At 34.5% G+C, this 20345-nt stretch overlaps 1 protein-coding gene across 1 annotated transcript in view; it reads left to right on the top strand.

Annotated features, from left to right (window-relative positions):
* LOC117170319 (lysine-specific demethylase 4C-like) overlaps window positions 1–20016 on the top strand; it is a 114001-nt gene extending 93985 nt beyond the window's left edge. Inside the window, exons 8-10 of the mRNA XM_033357023.1 lie at window positions 18348–18461; window positions 18552–18644; window positions 18778–20016. Of these exons, the coding sequence (XP_033212914.1) occupies window positions 18348–18461; window positions 18552–18644; window positions 18778–18873 (303 nt within the window). The 3' untranslated portion in view covers window positions 18874–20016. The remainder of the gene's footprint in view (window positions 1–18347; window positions 18462–18551; window positions 18645–18777) is intronic.
* The last annotated feature ends 329 nt before the right edge of the window (window positions 20017–20345 follow it).

Here is a 20345-nt window from a genome sequence, read left to right as displayed (position 1 = left end):
TAAAATAAAGCAATATTTATAAATTATAACGGTTCAAAATAACTGAATATAACATTTTTGTTCATTTCAATATTCTAAACTTCAAGAACGTCAATCTGTATACATAAGTTATGCAGTCATGTTACTACGACTTCAAAGTTAATTGAAACATTTTATTTTTATTTTATCAATTTTCAGCTTCAAATATGTTTAATTAATCAGCGGTTGGCTGGCGAAAACATGATCGCCGACTCAAACTAAGCTCACACACGCTTATTAATTTGTAACTATATCTCGGGAATACATAAAGATTTTTTAAAAGTTTTATTTGCTTAAATTGAAGATGTGATTTCAAAGATTGCGTCCTGTGAAAACGTCTCACGTAATATATCCTGTTTACAGAGATAGAAATATCTCTACTATGGGTCATTCGACGTGGAATTTAATAAGTTTTATAACTATTAAAAATATATCTAGCCTTATTTCCGACTGAGTTAACGTGTTTCAAAGTCATCAATGATTTTTACTGCCACTCAGCTTCCGTTAAGATAAGTGCAGATGTTAATGTATTTAAATGATTGCTGTTATTAGCTTCTTTTATTTTGGCAAGCGTAAAATAAACTTTTCTAGTGAATTACGTTACTCGGGTATTTGCCGCGCTAACCAAAATTAGAGGTTTCGCCCATCCGTTGTTGTGAATAAAATACTCAATTGGTTTAAATAAATGCTGTAAATGCAGGGTATCTAGCAAACTGGGAAATCCAGGGATTTGTCAGAAATTTTGTCAAATCACTAATGCCAGTATAAATCTAAAACTTAGAGAAATTTCATGCTGTTTTTTTCTGTCTTATTTCTGCTTTTTTCGTCGATACATTTTTTATTTATGAACACGGCATTCGGGAAAAAGGATTTTTCATCTTTTTTAGTAAAGTTCCGATCGCATTATGGTCCTGAGTTTTTACATGGACCCGATGTAGTAAAAGAAAAAAAGTAACTGTCATTTCCTGGTTTATTGAAATTTAATACTATATAATGCCCCAAGGCAGCATAGTAGTCTTTACGGTCAAACGTCAGATTTGTTAACACGCGATACCGTAAAAAGAATACTTTGCCGCGGCACACGATGTTTTATGTATCACGAGTATGGTTTTCGAGTTTTCGGATGAAATTACGTCGCAGTTGTGAGGTTAGTTAAAAGGGAGTTAAAAAGGAGACGCACCGCGCAGAACATAGAGCATTCTCATTAAGCGATAAAAGTTTAAAATGGCCGTGCCTCTGATGGAATTAACAGTGACCGTATACCCCTTATAGTTTGCATGTGTTTCTAGAGTTTTCAAACATTGTTTTGGTTCTTTCGAAAGGCAGATTGAATATTTGGCAACATTCAGTGCTGCCTAGTGGTGCCGTTCGATACGATACTGTCTCGTGATCGCCAGTTGTGTGTCTGACGTAGCGACGAGCGGTTCACAGTAGGGTGAAATGAAAAACGAGGAACGCAATAATGCACTGATTTTGGATTAGTTTTTTTTTTTTTTTTTTTTTTTTTTTTTTTTTTTTGAAAATTCAGGACTAAATTTCCTAGAGTCAGTTGAGAGTGGTTATTGTTATTTATCAGATTTTAATAACAAATAATCTACATTAAGAATATTTGTTATTAAAGTATATTCCTGGTGTGAAATTGCTTGCTTTTATTGATTGCATGATACGTGACCATCAAAATTCAGAATTAAATGTTATTAATTACTACTATAAACAAATTCTATAAACAAATGTACATCACAGAGATTAATAGGCAAGAAAAAATCTTTTTTCATCTACTCTTATTGCAATGATATCACCGATTACATTTTCGGTAAAAATTTTACTTTCAGTTGATATTTGTTTATTTGAGAAGCCAAATATATGAACAAATTGATATTTTAGGAATTTAAAGCAAAATGAAACCGACTTTTTATCTATTGCAATTATTTATTCTGAAACAATTTTGTCATGCATTAATATTTGTTCATTTTATGAACAAATTATATATAAACATTGCACATTTTGGGCGTTTTCAAGCAAAAAAAAATCGTTTTTTCATCTGATCTTGCTCAAATCATATTCACAAATTTAGTTATGCATTAACATTTGTTAATTTTACGAACAAATTATATAAACAAATGCACATTTTCGGCGTTTTCAAGTAAAAATAAACCGTTTTTTCTTCTGATCTTGCTCAAATCATATTCAAAAATTTAGTTATGCATTTGGTAATTTTACGAACAATTTATATACACAAATGCACATTTTCGGCGTTTTCCAGCAAAAATAAATCGTTTTTTTATCTGACCTTGTTCAAATCATATTCAAATATTTAGTTATGCATTAATATTTATTCATTTCACGAACAAATTATATAAACAAAATTTAAGGGCATGTGACATAGCTAAATACCTATATTACCGACCTCACCTTTTCAGTTCACTGAATGTTTTTTTGAACTTCAGAACTTTTTTTGTAAATAAAATATCGAGCTGAAACTTTGGAAAATGTATTAGAGTACAATAAAGTACGTTTAGGTACTGCTTTTTAGTAGGAACTTCACTGAAAATTATTTCATCTTCTTTCTGAACCTCGACATTTTTTGAACGTTCGAACTTTTTTTATATATAAAATGTCGGCCTCAAACTTTGAGAAATGCAAAAGCCGAAAGAAAACTACGTTTAATTACAAAGTTTAATAATAAAAGATGTAAAAAAAATTTCAACTATAAATTCCATCGGCATCAGTCGATAACGTTGTACACGAAATAGGAACCCTCTAGAGCCTCGTCTAGTGGCCGCCAGGGTTCGTATTTTCGTGTACAACGTTACCGGCTGAGTCCGATGGAATGTCGAGGTTCAGAAAAAAGATATAATAATTTTCAGTGAAGTTCCTAATAAAATGCAGTACCTAAAAGTACTTTATTGTACTCTAATACATTTTCCAAAGTTTCAGCTAGATATTTTATTTACAAAAAAGTTCTTAGGTTCAAAAAAACATTCAGTGAACTTATAAGTTGAGGTCGGTAATCTATAGTAGGTATTTAGCTGTGTCACATGCCCTTAAGTAAATATTTGATGAGAATATTCATTATTTTATTTTAAATTCGTGTTTTGGGTTAAATATTTAGGAATTCCAGTTAAATTTACATAATTTCTGTTTAAAATTCATCTGTTTGGTTGAAAATAAAACTATTCCATTTTTTGTTGATAGCTGGTGTTTTTAGTTTGAAATTGAACTATTTTGTTGAAAATTGATCATTTAAGTTAAAAAATTGTTCTATGTATTTAGTTGATCATTCATTTAATTTGTTGAGAAATATTCATTTCTTGGTAGAAAAGTAATCTTTTTAGTTTATGATTCATTATTTTAGTTAGAAATTTGCCAGTCTAGTTCTTCTCTATTCATAATGTGTCGCCTAAGGGTTTAAATGACTTCCATTCCTTACAATCTTTCCGTTTCTATCTATATTTTTTTACAATCTTATCCTTTTTATATATACAATTATTTACAACTATTTACATAAAGTTTTATATCTAGTTCCTTATTTCTATTTCCTGCGATAGCGCAATTTAGGACTTATTAGCCAAAGAGTGAGCGCGCGAACGAAAGCGAGAGTGCAAGCGAGAGAGAGAGCATGAGAACGCAAACGCATCTTAGTCTACTTAACTTTTACTTTACCATTACTTATAATTTTCACGCTTCTGTTCTAAGCGACTTCCGATTCCTTTTTCTTTCACTTTTTTATACCTCCATTTACCTTTTTCACGTGCATTCTTTCATTCTCTTTCATTCGCTTCTCTAGCACCCTCCATCTCCTTCATCCATTCTTCTCCTAATCCATCTTCCCCTAGAATCTTAACCACATTTTCTTGCCAGCTTTCTTTATCTTCCATTCCTCTCCTACATCCTTCCCCTACATGCTCCCAGGTTTCCTCCTCCCATTCACATATTCTACACTTTCTGTTCTCTTCTTTTTCTCATTACATCCTCTCCCTTACCTCGTTTCCCAATCTAAATGTTGCAATTCTGCTCCACCTTCTCACTCCCCATCCTTTTTCTAAATACTTTGGCACCTCTTCCTTTTTTATCATATTATACCATTTATTGCATTTTGATTCCTCAATCGCCCCCCATCTTTCTATTAATTGTCTTTGCCTCCCCCTTTTTTCCAATTCTTCATAGTTTACTCCAGCCCCGTCGTCTATTTCTCTATAATTAAAGAACTCCCTCCTTTCTTCTTTCCATCTCGTTAATTCGATCGCCCTCCCTCTCCTCTCTTCTACCTCCATCAAACACTTTCTCACCAACTCCCCTCCCTTTCCCTCCCTCAGCTTTGTCTCGAATTCCCATGCCCTCTTTCCCGCTCTAATACTTAACTTATCCCTTTGCGCTCCTTCTCTCACCATATATCCTGGCGTCCTCCAGTCTGCCCCTAGTGTCCACCTTATATACCTTTCTTGTAAACTCTCAATATCTTTCCTTTCTCTTCATCCCCATATCTCTGCTCCATAACCTAATACCGGCCAGACCAGCGTATCAAATAACCACACTTTCCTTCTCCAATTTTTTTTAACCTTTTTCCTATTCCCCATATCTGTTTCATTACCCCTGTCCTTTTTTATCATAACTTTTTCTATTTCTCATCGATCTAATGAGTCAAACGCCGCCTTTAAGTCCACGAACATTGCTATCATTGCCCCTTTTTCCCTTTTAATTCTCTTATTTACTAGATAGTTCAAAACATATATCGAGGCGTCCTAACGGTAGGGTGCCAACGCACGCGACACGACTTGACGGTACTTAACCAAAAATAAAAACAATAAAAAACTAACCGAGAAGTTAGCGCTAGAAAGTCTTGCTCGCGTAATTGAGCAAGATGAGGCTAGAAGGTGGCCAAAACTAAAAGGTGCTCTCTCGCTTCATCAATTCATGAAAGTTCTATCTCGGGCGAGCAAAGCATGAAGGTTGACACTTCTCGCGTTTAGTTCATAAGCGAGAAGTGGCACCTTCATGCTTTGCTCGCCCGAGATAGCACTTTAATGTTTTGATGGAGCGAGCGAGCATCTTCTAGGTTTGGCCAACTTCTTGCTTCATCTTATTCAATTCCGCAATCTAAAACTTTCTAGTGCTTACTTCTTGGTTAGCTTTTTATTGTTACTATTTTTGGCTAAGTATCATCTAGTCGATCGCGCGCTTTGGCATCCTATCGTTAGGACGCCTCGATATGTTGTGCATTGCCCCCATTCCTTTTCTAAACCCTGTCTGATTCGCTGACTCGATCTTTTTTCTTCAATTTCTATCTTCAATCTCTCCGACAAAATAGTTGCATAAACTTTATACAGTGTTGGCTTCAACATCACCCCCCTATAATCTTTAACCTTCTCTCCCTTGCCTTTCTTTACTATTGGTATAACTACTCCTTCTTTTCATAACTCTGGCCAACCCTCTCCTCTCTATACTGCATTAGACATTATCCATGCCCATTCCTCTAGTTCCTCCCGTCCATATTTCCATACTTCGTTTCAAATATCATCTATACCAGATGCCTTTCCATACTTCATTATTCCTAAAACTTTAACTATTTCTTCCCTTGAAATGTCCTCTTCCTCATATCTTTCTCTACCATATTTTCCTCCCTTTACAACTTTTCTCTCTACTCCTAGCAAATCCAAAAAACATTTTTTCTTCCATTCTATCATTTCAATATCTCGGTTTACTCTTTTTGTTCTTTTTCTTTCTTTATTTACTACCTTTCATACCTCTTCTTCCGTCCTAGCCTTCTCCGCCTCTTCCTCAAACCTTTTATTTTTTTCCTCTTTCTTTTGATAACACAACTCAGTATATTCTTCCTTTTTTTTATATTCTTCCCCATTACTTTTTTCTATTCTCCACTTTCTTAATTCCTTTCTGACCTCCTTTTATTCTCTTTGCAGTCCTCATCCCATCCATTTCTATTCCCCCCTTTACTAACTTCATTTTTGTTTGTGCACTATAATCCTATTTTTATTTCTCCTGTCATTTTTCCCATCTCCTCGTCCACATTTCCCTCTCCCATTTTGATATTTCTTATTTTTTCTCTAAACTGTTCTTTTCCTTCCCTTGATTAATCCCCTTTTCCTACACTTTTTACATTTGCTCCTCTTTCACTCATATTGCTATTGCTTTTTTGTCCCTCTAATGTCACTATTAAGGGAAAGTGATCCGAATCAATATATTCACCTACCTCTAGTTTCTGAACCTTCTCTCTTACCTCATCATCCACTGTCACATAATCAATTACGGTTCCCCTTTCACTTCCTGAGCGTGTATATTTTCCTTTTTCGTCCTCTTCTATATTTCCGTTTAGGATGTACCATCTCAACTCCTCCAAGCTCTTCAACAACTTTTTTCCGTCCCCATTTAGTACCTTATCTTTAGATTTTCTTCCCCTCTCTTCTCCCCATTCCCTTCTTCCTCTGTTTTCTGTTCTCGCATTAAAATCCCGACCTATTATCATCCTAATCTCTTCTTTATTTTTTTCAATCATTTCTTTAATCTCCTCTGCTTTTTCATGCATATCACCGTTCACATAAATTCCCACTACCTTCCACTTCTATCCTTCCATCGTTGCCTCTTCTATTATTACTCCTTCTTTTTTTTCATTCCTGTCTTTCTTATCTTTCCCAGTTATACATTCATTCCTTACTCCCATTACCATTCCTCCCATTCCTCTGCCCTTTTTATTTTTCCTCTTTGCATTTTGCACTTGCCATTTGTAACCTCTTGATAACCTTCCCCTTACTCTTTCCCATCCCATTGTGTCAAGTTTCTCATAAACTCCCTATCCTTTCTCTCCAATCCTGCTATATTCCAGTAACAAATCTTCCATTCTTCCCTACTTTCGTTTCTCATCTTTTTTTCCTTCTTACTATTTCTAATTTTCCTATCCCGTTCCTTCCTCTTCTAGTTTCCCTGCATCTCATTTTTTACTACCTGTTCCCTTTCTTCATCCCAATCCCACCATACTCCATCTGCCTGAATTCTTCCATACTTAACCCATGTTCTCTTTTCCTTTTTTTCTTTCCTCTTCCGCTATTTTCCTTAATTTATACTGCATCTCCCTTTCTACCCATGTCAAATTATCCTCTATTCTCTCTGGACTACCATATAATCTCTTCTTTGTCATCACTTCCCTCTTAGGTTCCCATTTCTTTAGTTCCACCAGTACCATTATCTCCCCTCTTCGCACTTCCCTTCCTATATTTCGCATTTCCTCTATCTCTACCTTAGCATCAATCCTTTTTAGTACTTCGTCCACCCCTTCCTTCAGCTCCTTCCCATCTAATCTTATACCCTTTATCACTATATTTAATTTTCTTTCTTCCCTCTCTTTCCTTTCTATTCTTTGTTCTATTTTTCTCAGCCTTTCCATTTCCTTATTCCCACTCTCGCCCGCACCACAATCCCCGTTCGAGCTTTCAAGTTTCTTCATCCTACCTCTCATCTCTTCTACCTTTGTATTTATAACTTCTTCCTGCTTCTCTAGTTTTTGCTCCAATGACTGCATCCTCTTTTCTAACTTTTCCCTGATTTCTTTCAATTTTTAAAATTTCTTTCTTAGCTTCAGCCCTTTCCCGCCTAATTTCCTTCTTCAATTTCTCTCCCCTTTTCTCCTGCTTTTCTTCATAAATCCCCATTACCTCTATCATCACTTCTCGAATTTCCTTTAGTCTTTCCTGCTTCATCGACACTTCACTTTCATCTCCGCTACCGTCAGGACCCTTACTATTATCGCTCTTCCCTGCCAAACTCTGCTTTTCCGGCGGCGATCTAAACATTTTCTGATATTTTACACTCGCCCCGATGTCTTCCTCCTCTTCACTGCTTTCCCTCTCCCCTCTCTTTCTTTTGATAAATGCTTCTATTGACCCTACGCTTATTGCTCTTAATTTTTCCTTCTCTATAGTTTTTTTTATACTTCCCCCTTGCCTTCCTTTTTTTTATCTTTTCTTTCGGCGTACTGAACACTTCCTGCTCTAACTCAGTTTCTTCCGCGGAGATACTCGCTCCGCTAGCCATGAATCAAATTCAAATTTTCCCGCCTTCTATACTTCCCTGCCTCTATCTACCGTCGTTGTCTGGTACCTGTCTCGCCTTGCTTTGTCGCTATCCAACCCTGCTACTACCAAACCGTCAACACAGTCTTCCCATCCTGTCACAATTCTCCAAACAAACTTCCACACAAATCTGTCTCAATCCTCCAAAATATCAACCTCCCCTTTGAAATCTCACAATCCCTCAATTAATCTCTCACATCCACACCCTTCTACGCACTTCCACAATCCACTCACCTCAAAGTTCACCACAATATCAGAAAAACTCAGCATCAACAATTCCCACTACTGCACACTTTCATGCCGGAAACGGAAGTCCGGTTTAGACAACTTATCGCTATAACATAAACAGTCGCAGCTCGAAGCGCAAGCATAAAAAGAGTCGAGAGCATGATCGAAAAATCATATCTTGAAAGAATATTTCACATAATATTTCATTCTATTTAAATTTCTACCTTAGTTGCTCAGATTATATTTTCAACATAATGTCTTTTAACAGATAAAAAACTACATAATTAAACAAGCGTCATGCTAGAAAGTTCCTTCTTTTTGAAATCTTTAATTTTGATTTGACTTTTTAGTTTCTAACAAATACTAGGTCTGTCAATGACTTGTAGAAGTTTTGTTTTGTATTACAATAAGCAGTTTATTGCAAAACGTAAAAGAAAATTTTGGTATTTTACATATTTTAAGATCAGCCCACTGCCTTCTACCCTAAATATTTCTTGGGGAATCTGGGCATCCCTGTAGAAAATTTAAGTATATTCCAAATCTGTTTTATTTAAGAAAAATGTATTCACAAAAAAGAGATTTTTTAAAATATGATTTTCTCTAATATTTATTTATTATTTCTTCATAACGAAAAAAGTAAAACAAAGTTCAACATTTTAGGAAAAACTGCAACTTTCTAACTAGTATCTAAGAGAAGATAGTTATAAACAACAATAATTTCATTGAAGAACTACCTGTGTTTTACTTGCATTAATTGTTAGTATATTATTTAAAAAGTAGACAAAAAGTAAAAAAAATCCGCAACTGCCTAGCATCAATCTAGGAGAATATAGTTATGAACAATAATAATTGATTCGAGCAATTAGGTTTGTTAGATTTGATTAATTATCACCTCACTCTAAGTACAAAGTGGACAAAAGGTTGAAATTTTATGAAAAAACTGCATTTTTCTAGAATTATTCAAATTGAATATGATTAAAAATAACAATAAATTGTTAAAACAATAGGGTCAGGCTCGAAAATTTTATTTGCCTTGTAGTTAAGTTTTTTATAAACTTTGACTCAAAGAATTCAAATGTGAAATCTAAACTAAATTTGGTTAATTTAATAATCTATAATAATTGATTAAGAAGTGACAAAATATGAAACGGACATTTCGATTTTCTAAACGAAAATGTGGCGCCCTCGCGGCTTGAGACACGTGGTTAGACGTAGGGCGCCGTCAAAGTCGAAGAAAATACATGGTCAGTTTGATAAAAAAAATCCAAATAATTATTCATTTACTGTTTTTGGATACAAGGGTTTATTTTTATGGAGTATTAGTATGTCTGGGTACTTTAAAGCCTGTTTGGATAATTTGCTAAAAGCGATTATGCTTAAAAGTTATTTTTTTGCGAGGTGTTTCAATTTCGGCGTTGCTAAGGCTGAAGGAGCAAACACAAAAAAGTAAGTAAATGGGAATTAAGACCTTAATTTAAAAAAAAAATAAGACCTTAATTTTTTGAAAGTTGCACCCGCTGCCAGCGAAATCTCGGTAAAATTTCAGCCACAACCACGTCTCACGACCGTGAGATAAGTGGTTACAGTCTGTAAAGGAATCAATACGACGATCCAGCAAAAGCCCCGTGCGTCCTAAGAACACGGAGCGACCCAAGGACTACCGCCTTCTGCATTTTTCTTGCAAGTGTTTTAGCATATTGTTGGAACGCAGGGATGTTTTTTAGGCCATTAGCAAGTGAAAGCTTGGCACCTCTTTTTCTTTTCATTCTCCTTGGTAATGATGTTTTTGTCAGCTGGTGCCGAAAATTCGATAACGAACATGGTTCGCTTCTCGAAGTCAAGAAGAACCATGTCAGGCGACGAGTGAGCAACAGAAACAATTGTCAAGAATATAAAGTTCCAGTATATGCGGCACTTCGCATTCTCGACAATTGACTCGATTTCCCTAGGAGCATTTAGAGGAGCGATATTAAGGTTAATGCCGTAAAAGTGACAGAGATGGTAATAAAGCACTCGTATTGCCGCATTGTGCCTTTGAATGTAGGTCATTCCCGCGTGAGTTGGACAAAACTAGAAAGTATGTGAGATAAATGCTCGGGGTGTACATGGCAATACCGTGCATTCTCTTATCGAGGAGCTGTTCACGAAAGTTTTTCTCTTGTGCTTTCTTAATCCGGGCTTTCAGGAGTGAGTACTCGAGATAGATAAGATTTGATGCATTTTGCTCACCCCTAATATTGAAGTCAAGTCCGAATGTTTCAGCAGCCTCCTCCGCTGCTTTGTAGAGAAACGCTCCTTTGCCCACTTCTTCGTGATTCCTGACCAATTTAAGAAGAGGGTCTCTTCCATTTGCAACTCCATGTGCTGTACCTAGAATAATCCTGTTGTGAAGACATTCAAGACTCAATATTCCGCGACCTTCTTGACGGCGTGAGATGTACAGTCGCGGAACGGAAGACTTAAGATGCATGCTTTTGTTCATGTGCATAACCTTTCTTGTCCCGATATCAAGGGATCTGAGCTCGTTCTTCGTCCGTGGAACTACTCCAAATGAATAGAGTACCACCGGGACGGTAAGAGTGTTCGTTGCAGATACTTTGTCCCTCGCTTTTTCAAAATAAAACATCAAACATTTATCTGGCAATTTAAAGAAATTTTTTTTATTCTCTTGAAATCTTTCGCAATTTAAAAAAATCTTCGACAATCTGCATTAAAAAAAAACCTTTTCAAAAGTTTCAAATCAACTTTTAATTGTTCGCAAAGTTTAAAATATTTATTAGGCATAATATATTTTTTTGCAATTTCCTTATTCTGATTTAATACTCTTGTACAATCCCTTTTTCAAAATAAATAAATCATTTGAAATTTAACCAGGGATCTTAAGATAATTCTATTGTTCCCTTAAAACCTTTATTAAAAATTCTTAAAAGGCTTCTAGTTTTTTGTTCGAAATCTTCAAAAATGTACATTTCGAAACTTCTACAAATCAAAACAAGTTTAATGCAAAAAATTGTTTTAAAATCTGTCAGATTCTTTTTCGACATAATTTGAAATGTTCAAAACTAAAAATTAACCTTTTAAAATAAAATTTGAATAATTTTGTGTTTTCTCAAATATGTTTCCCTTCGTGTTTAACACTTACCGTTGACACAAAGCTTCTGTCATGTCCCCTAAAAACCTTTTCTCGGGTGATATTTTCTGTGGTGAAGTGCAATGAAGAAACTGCATCACCAGGTTTAAGTTTGATGGCATCCCTAAAAATAGCTATTGTCCATTCTTTAACAATATTTTGATTATTTGGCTATTTGGAAAATTTAATTTTGTTAGCTTTGCCCTGCTCCCAAATAATTTAATAAGGGAAGTAGAAGGAACACTGAAGAATTTCTATGTGCAAATTAAGTCTCTACAAGTCGTTACACTTAAAAATATAATACCTATGTGTCTATTTTCGCGTATACTGATATCATCAAAATAATTTGCATATTATCCCTATGGTTTTCATTATTTTCTGCATCTAGGGGAAAAATGAGACATGTAAGAGATATCCTGAAGCCAGATTTGGATTCAGCGGCTCAAAATCCATATGGGTAGCCTAACCACTTGCTTCATGCAGACATTTTTGTATGGCCTGTGTCACCAGAAATACCTTAACTTTTCCCTACTTTTTGCATTTAGGGGAAAAATGAGACGTGTAGTGGTTGCCGCCCGATCAAACCTCAAAATCATCTCTTATCTTTCACTTTTGCCAACTCATTGACACTTTCATCCACACCCTTCAATCACACTCAGTCTCTCTACTATCGTTACCGCAAACAAAAGCCCGGATGCACACTTATTATTTATACAGCAACATTCAAAAGTCTCATTTACAAATAAAAAATTCAACGAAATTAAATAATCAGAATTCCCTCATTCAAAGTTTAAACTTAGCAATCTGAAATTTTAATGATTCAGTGCTTGCTGCATATTTGATTTATAATTGCTAATTTTAAATAAATAGTCAAATATTGCAAAACATTGAAAAAATGTCATTTTCATAATTAAATAAGAATTGCACTTTTCTTAAATGGAATATTTTAGACTGAAAAAATGTATGAACATATGATTTGAAATTTAATAAAAATGTTTTATTATGTACCAATAAATTTAAAATCATTCTAAAATTGAAAGTAGTTCATAAAGTTTCAATCAGACATTTACATTAATTTAATTATTGAGGCTTTCGAATAGTTCAATTTTTAAAGTTAAAATCTGTAATTTGTTTAATTTTGAACCGATTCAGAATCGTCTTGTAAAATGAATTTCTCGTTTTTTCCCGCTCTCGAAAATTTCCACTTCAGCGTCCACCTCGTTTTAAAATAATTAGTTTTAGAGTAAAAAATTAACAATTAAAAAAAGTAAACAAAATTTTCCAATACAATTGTTTGATATTTTTACTCTCTAAATTCATGTGAGCATTTATTTGAGTAATTTCTATGCTATTTGATAACACATGTAAGGTGTAAGCTTTTCCAAATATTTTAAAAAAGTTTTGTTGCACTTTTTGTGTGTTTCGTTTGGAATGATTTTTAATTTGAAGATCATTTATTTCATATACAGGGTCATCAAAAAGTATCAGCCCCCCCCCCATCAGCGAAAATATGCGTTTTCGTAAGAAATGTTTCAGACAAAAGTTTCAGGGTTTTGGACGAGGATCTGAATGGTGTCCTTGAAGCTGATCTTCAAAGTTAACTTCTATTTTTCAAATGGAAACCCCTATTTTTGACACCGCCAATCGAAAGAACGCAAAATTTTACGTTGAGATATGCATCAAGGTCATGTGAGCCGATGACCTTCGAGGTCATTCCAGGGTCGTATAAACTTAAACAAGGTCTAGACGGCTGATCAGCGAAAATATGCGTTTCTTGAGAAATGTTTCAGGCAAGAGTTCCAGGGTTTTGGGCGAGGATCTGAATGGTGGCCTCGAAGCTGACCTTGGCGTTGACCTTCAATGTTAACTTTTATTTTAAAAATGGAAACCCCTATTTTTGAAACCGCCAATCGAAAGAACGGAAAATTGTACGTTCAGATATTCATCAAGGTCATGTGACCCAATGACCGTTAGATTTTTTTCTCTGAGGTTATCTAAAGAGTAAATTTTACTTGAATAAACCTACTGATTTGGAATATTTACGCCGCAGAATATTACAGGAGATGTAGATGATACCACCGGAAATGTACCATAACGCAGTTTGAGGGATTTATAGGAGATTGGCACATTGCCAAGCTGTGTATGGACAGCAATTTGAACATTTGCTGTAAGTGGTCACATACGATCTTTTTTTTATGATGTGACCTAGTATGAATCTCGCGTTAGCTGGCCGGATCCACATACGAACTTTTGTTTGTGGTCTGATCAGACCATCTCGCCTTAGCTGACCGGATCCACATACGAACTTTGTTTGTGGCCTGATAAGACCATTTCACCTAACTGGCGGGATCCACAGACGAACTTTTATTTGTGGTCTGATGAGAACATCTCGCCTTAGCAGGCCGGATCCACATACGAGCTTTTTTTCGGATTGACGAGACCCTCAATGGAGTTCGCCTCTGCGGGCCGGATCCAAAAAGGGTTTTTTTGTGGACTGATGAGACCTACGATGGGTCTCGCCTTAGTCGCCTGGATCTGGATATACGACCCTGGAATAACCTCGAAGGTCATCGGGTAATATGACCTTGATGCATATTTAAACGTAAAATTTTGCGTTCTTTCGATTGGCGGTTTCAAAAATAGCGGTTACTCAGATGAACCTCGTTTTTCATGATCATCTACGGACTAAGTCAAGTGCCTGATTAGTTAACAATGTTAGGAATTAATTTAATACGATGTTTGAAATCTATTGTGTATTGCATATAATTAGAAACTTCACGTTTTCTGAATCTCATATTTTACATTGGTGCAGCCTGCTAAGCTCGAAAAGAAAGGCTTGATATTTAGTCCGTTTCTCTTTCTTCTTTGCCGTGACATTTGCCTGGAATGGTACCGAGAATCCAATCACGTAAATGATTTTGTCTTCAGATCTTGGAGGAAAATATCAGGCTTTGTAGCACTGATACGTTGATTCGTGGAGAATATGAAATTCCAGTAGATCTTGCACTGGTCATTCTTCACAATGCTATAGATGGTATTATAACACTTGTGCTTGATAACGAGACATGAGGATCAAAAACAGTACTTACTTAAAGTAGTAAAAACTTACATAAAACTGTTTCCAGATACTAGAAAGAAAACATTGGCTTTGGCCAAAAAATGTTTTTTATCAGCGAATAATTTTACGTGTTCTATTTTATATTATTGATCCATCTTTTTTCATAGAGAACTGTTTGATCGAATACAAATTTAATAAACAATAACATAAAGCTTTTAGGAGAAATCTACTACCCGAAATCATTCAATATTATGTTTAATTTAGAAAATGCGATTAAACAATATTTGTTGAAAAATAAATTGTTTAAACAAATTATATTTCTTTAAACAATAATTTGTTTAAATAGATAGCTTAAACCTGTAAAGATTTGTTAAAAATTAGAAGAAATTTATCAAAATTATGTAATTATTCAACAAACAGTAGTTTGAGATACCAATTTGAGAAAAAATTGGACATCTCTGGCTCAATTTTTAGAAGTTTTGTAAATAGACAATAATTGAAACCTAATAGTGTCACTAACTGGGTTCTTCACCTTAATTTTTGAAATAATTATATAATGTTTTAAAAAAATGTAATTCTCCAAGCAATTACCAACTATTGCCTTTAAATCAGAAAATAAAATTTTTTTATACATTTTTTGCGAATAAATAATTGCTTCAATAATTTACATTTATTTAAACAATCAAACATTATTTAAAATGTCATGGGAATTATTCAAATTGTCCGTTAGTAGGTAATTATTGTATGAAAAAAACGACAGAAAATACTAAAAATAAACAATAACACTTAAAAATGTAGATTTCTGATTTTTGGGTCTTATTTGGGGCGCTGCAGGGGGTGGGGTGATAAACATAAAAATTTATTAGTATGAATTCATTTCTTATTCACTTCTCTTCAAGCCCTATAAAACTTGGCACGTTTAGATGAAACCCTGGAGTATGCGTTCAATTTTTCGAAAATCCAAAATTTCTTCATGTTCATTAATTTCTGAATAATAATTTTTTTGTTTTGTTAATTACATTAATGATTTTTTGCCTCAATGCGGAGCATTTGTACAACTTTAAACTGTGAATGGTAAAAATTCAATTTCTTCAAAATGTTGAAAATATTCAATTACAAATTTTTGATACAGTAATTTCATAGCGAAAATTGTGTGAAGGAAAAAAGTTATATTTTACTTATTTACTGGAACGTATACACCTGTTTCAGATATGTCGATTCCAAAAATGCTGACCCCTGGTGAGTAACTTGGGAATACAGTCAAGTTCCCCGTTTGCTGCTCTTGTCCCTCGCTAATTTTATTCCCCTGTGTACTGTACACCGCGCACCAGTTGCAAGCGAGAAAATACACTCCATTTTCATATACGAAAAATGACAACAACAAGAGCATTTTCGAAAAAACTAACTGAACTGGCCGGTATAATTGCCTTTAGATTATGTCAGTAAAATATGGTGTTCAACAACTAAACCATTTAGAAATAGTTTGGCGGTAGCGAATTTTACAGCCGTGTAAAGCGCCTTGAGAGCATATTTTAGACACGAGACAGTACAGTGGATGCATAGGGCTGAGCGCTATAAACTCATTTGTAGAGTATATAGAATAAAGTTCACCTAATTAATGACACGTAATAACTAAAATTAAATATGTACACTGCCGTCGAAGATTGTCGGTATGACCAGTGCGAATACCATTAGAAATCACTTCTGAATTTGAAACGTGATTGCTCGTTCAAAAAATATGACTGCGTGAGAAGTTAAAAAAAAAAACAAGTAATTCTAGAATTTTATACGTCGACTTCAACTTGTGGCATGACCTAGGAAAGCTGTAGAAAAATCTGAAATTCATACCACACAGTCTTTGAAGTCTTATCTTTAATTAAAGCCGATAAAACTTAAACAAATCTTCCCGGGTTCTTGAGATATGAATAAAAATGAGCACTTTCGGCCTCGAGAGCGGTTATTGTCAATAATTTGTCAGATTTTGTTTCCTAACTTCAATTCGTGCTGTAACTTAGAAAACTTATGAAAAAAAACGGAAATCGAACAAAAGTTCTCTTTAAAAATTTTCCTTTAATTTAATGAAATAAAACTTTAAACATATTGAAGGTTTTCCAAGTTATGACAACAAATGCCAAGCGTGCTTGCGTCGAATTTCATTCGGCGATCACCGCTGTCGTCCAGGCTCTCGCTGATTACGAGACTGTGTGCATACACGCTTGGACAGTTTTAGACTATCTTGAGAATCATTCAAGATTTTTAAAAAGTTTTATTGGCTTAAATTAAATATAAGGACTCAAAGACTGTGTGGTATAAATTTCAGATTTTTGCTACAACTTTCCTAGATTATGCCACAAATTGAAGTTGAGGTACAAAGTTCGAGAAATTCTTCAATTTTTTTTTTTAATTTCTCACGTGGTATGTTCTCTTCACTAGGTCAAAAATATTTCTATTACAGGTCACTCGACGCAGAACTTCATTTTCTTTTCAACGCTTCTTTTAAAAAAGCTTAGCATATTTTTTTTGAACAAGTAATTACGTTTCCAAGTCAGCAGTCATTTTTAACAGCACTCGCACTGGTCCTACCGAAATTTCCGACGGCGGTGTAGTTCAAATTTAACAAAATATAAGAAGACTTTATTCTGGTTTTCTTTATTTCAACAAGGAAAAGATCAATAATCCTCTAATTTACAATTCGAGTCACCTTTACTGCTGATTTATTATTTAAGTCCTTTGCCATGCGTTCATACACTGCCAGGCGTCATACATATCTCTTTTCTCCAAAAAATTATTTGATCAGTAATCGTCAAATTCTAACATGAGAAATAATTAATTAATTACCGTGGCCGACAAAATAACATCAATACTCCTCCTACCCATCGAATTTACACTATCATCCTCTGCGTGAAACCTCCCGCTCGACATTATTAAAAACGCAGCGAATACACAACCCGGTCGTACGTCGCAGATCCCCGCACGAAATGGTATGACATCTGGACTGTTCCCAAATCCATATTCGCCTCGCATCTAATGCCGTCGGTTAATTTTGATGTAACCTAAGACATGCTCTCGTAATTTATAGTCGACAATTGGTTTATGAACAAAAATGTCGAAGGCGCCATTTCTCAAGGAGAGTCCTCGAGAAATAGAGAGTGAGGAAATCTATTTTTTTTAAATAATGTGCTTATTTGAAAATAAAAAACACTTCATTTATTCGAATCATTGTAGTAACATTTATATCTAAAGAATGCATAAAAAATAAATCAATTTGCGATAAAAAAATGTTGATCTAACCATTGTTAATGCATTTAAAAAATGGAGAGTTTCCGTCCATTTTATGGGGGTCTGTATTACTGATATTATATTTGGAAATTGGTGCCTTTACCTTATTTTGGTGAGACTTGATCAAATAAATTAACCGATTTACATACGGAGATGCATATTTTATAACTACCACTAAGAATGTTTACTCAATAAAGTTTGAAACGCTATTATTGCATATAAAAACGATCTTAAACGTTTAATTCACCTTGTATTATCAGTTTATTCTTCCTTAATAATGTTCTTGTCGTAGCCCATTTTTGTAAAAATAAAGGTACCCTTTTAACACTGAGATCTGATATTAAGTAACAGTAGTGATATTTTTTAACGTGGTAATTAATTGCGGTTTCCATGGGCTTCCTAGCCCAGTTCGATCATCTTTAATATGAATGATTTTTTACGGTTTTGTCGACATGATTCGAAATGCGAAATTATGTGAACCCCGATTTCTTTAAAATATTTCCAATTCAGAAATAAATTTTATATTGAATCACAATTTATAATCAATTTCCAGAACTATGATCCTCGAACTGTACCTGCAATTGGAGCTCAAGTAAGAGTGAAATGGACAGATGACAACGTATATGATGGAATTTTTGAAGGCACTAACCACCGCATTATGTACAATGTAAGTTTTGTAACCAGTAGCTCTATTATATACCATATTGCTACTCATAATAGAAATTAATGTTATTTAAATTCCTTATTTGATATGCAGGTCGTCTTTGAAGATAGTTCGCAACTTTTATTGAAACGAAACGAAATCTACAGTCTGCAGGAGGATCTTCCTAAAAGAGTACGTTTGCGTTTGGTGAGTGTGGTTTAAGATTAAGATTTTTATGCATAAAAAAGATTTCGTTTATATTGCGCGACACTTATTATTTCGTTGACTAATTTCTTTATGTTCTTTTGTTTGTTCGCTGCCTGTTTTTTTTTCACAAAAGTCGGTTGCAACTGAAATGAAGCACCGGGCGCACCTTTACGGCATCGAGGAAGAATCGGAAACGCAAAGGAAGCTGAAGCCGGCGAAAAAAGTATGATCGGAAAACAGTTATAATCTCGCAATCTTAATAAAAGTAATCCGTAATTTGTACAAATTCTTTTGAACGTTAGTTCAGAAAGTCGCGTATGCAAGAGGCGCGGACTTTTATTCAATTGACTTCTGATTTTAAGTAATAACTGGGCTAAATTGATTCAATGTCATTATCGGTGTAACTTTTAGTTCTTTTTCCCCGCTCGAAAGATTATCTCGTTCATTACTTACACTTTATCGACCGTGTGAGAGGCGAGTAATTGTATGATATTAATACATAGCATTCTTTATATAAATATATGTATACAGCGTGAAACAGGTCGATTGTATATTTTTAGTGTACATTTAGACGTACAATGTAACTGAATTATAAATCTTTCGCTTCCCAGCACTCTTCATACCTTCATTTCATTGTTTTCACGAAATGCAATTTATTGTTGCAGTGGCGTCCTCTTTTTAGGTCGTAAACAGCACTTTTGTATTCTATACCATTATATACTATACAATATAATCCGCTTCAGTCGCCCATGTTCTTTCCAGATTTTTTTTATCTGTGCGCAATGTTATTCCGAAATTTTTCTTCATCTCTGTCACATCTATGTCCTATGTTTTTAAAGCTGATAGTGGATTGTTGGGTGGTGTGAAAAAAGGAGCTCGTGCTCGTTACTCTTAAAAATATTTTTAACACTCTGTTTCTCTGCGACATCTCTTTTAAAGATGTCAATCAACTTGATCATGAGTATTTTCACGTTAAGGTATTACGTGTAAATAATTAAGTGAAGATCGTTGAAACTTAAAAGGTTTAGCTATACATCACCATTACCCGTTATTCATAAGTTGTGGTATGCTTAATAACTTATACAAGAAGCATTTAGAGATAAGTCCATTGAAATTTGTATCATCTAGAACATCGTTTAATTATTGTGTTGTAAAATTAAGAGGGTTTAAAGCGCTGCACTCACGATCGACGTCTTTGACTAGCTTTGATCTCATTCGCAACTTCGATATAGTATTATTCGGACTGTTCAGCGACGATCCTTCGCAAGTGTAATTCTTTAATCACTAAATAATATAAGTCATACTTATGTATCGAAATGTAGCAATTATGTGGAAACAGCGTGTAATAAAGGACGCTGATCAAATACACAAATCCGTTTTAGACCAATTTATTTAAAAACGTTAAACTCTGGGTGGCCACGGATTGAGAACTTGTTGAGACCCGAAAATGACCGTTAATGGTGACAATTTCAAAGTCAAGTTTTTACACTTTAATAATATCAAGCATAATTAGTCAAGTGTACGTGTCTGAAAACTAGTCCTAGTCGACCTTTGTTAATTCCCTAAAAGAGATTCCTATGACACAACGCATTTTTGACATTTTTCTACCCTGTTTAAAAAAACTCATTAGAAACCGGATTGTAACGCAATAAAATGCCGTTTACAACCTAGATGAGCATCTACCTGAGTCTAATTGAATTT

This window comes from Belonocnema kinseyi, chromosome 3 (assembly GCF_010883055.1).
Source record: "Belonocnema kinseyi isolate 2016_QV_RU_SX_M_011 chromosome 3, B_treatae_v1, whole genome shotgun sequence".
Classification (NCBI taxonomy): Eukaryota; Metazoa; Arthropoda; class Insecta; order Hymenoptera; family Cynipidae; genus Belonocnema; species Belonocnema kinseyi.
This window is presented reverse-complemented; position numbering and strand designations above follow the sequence as displayed.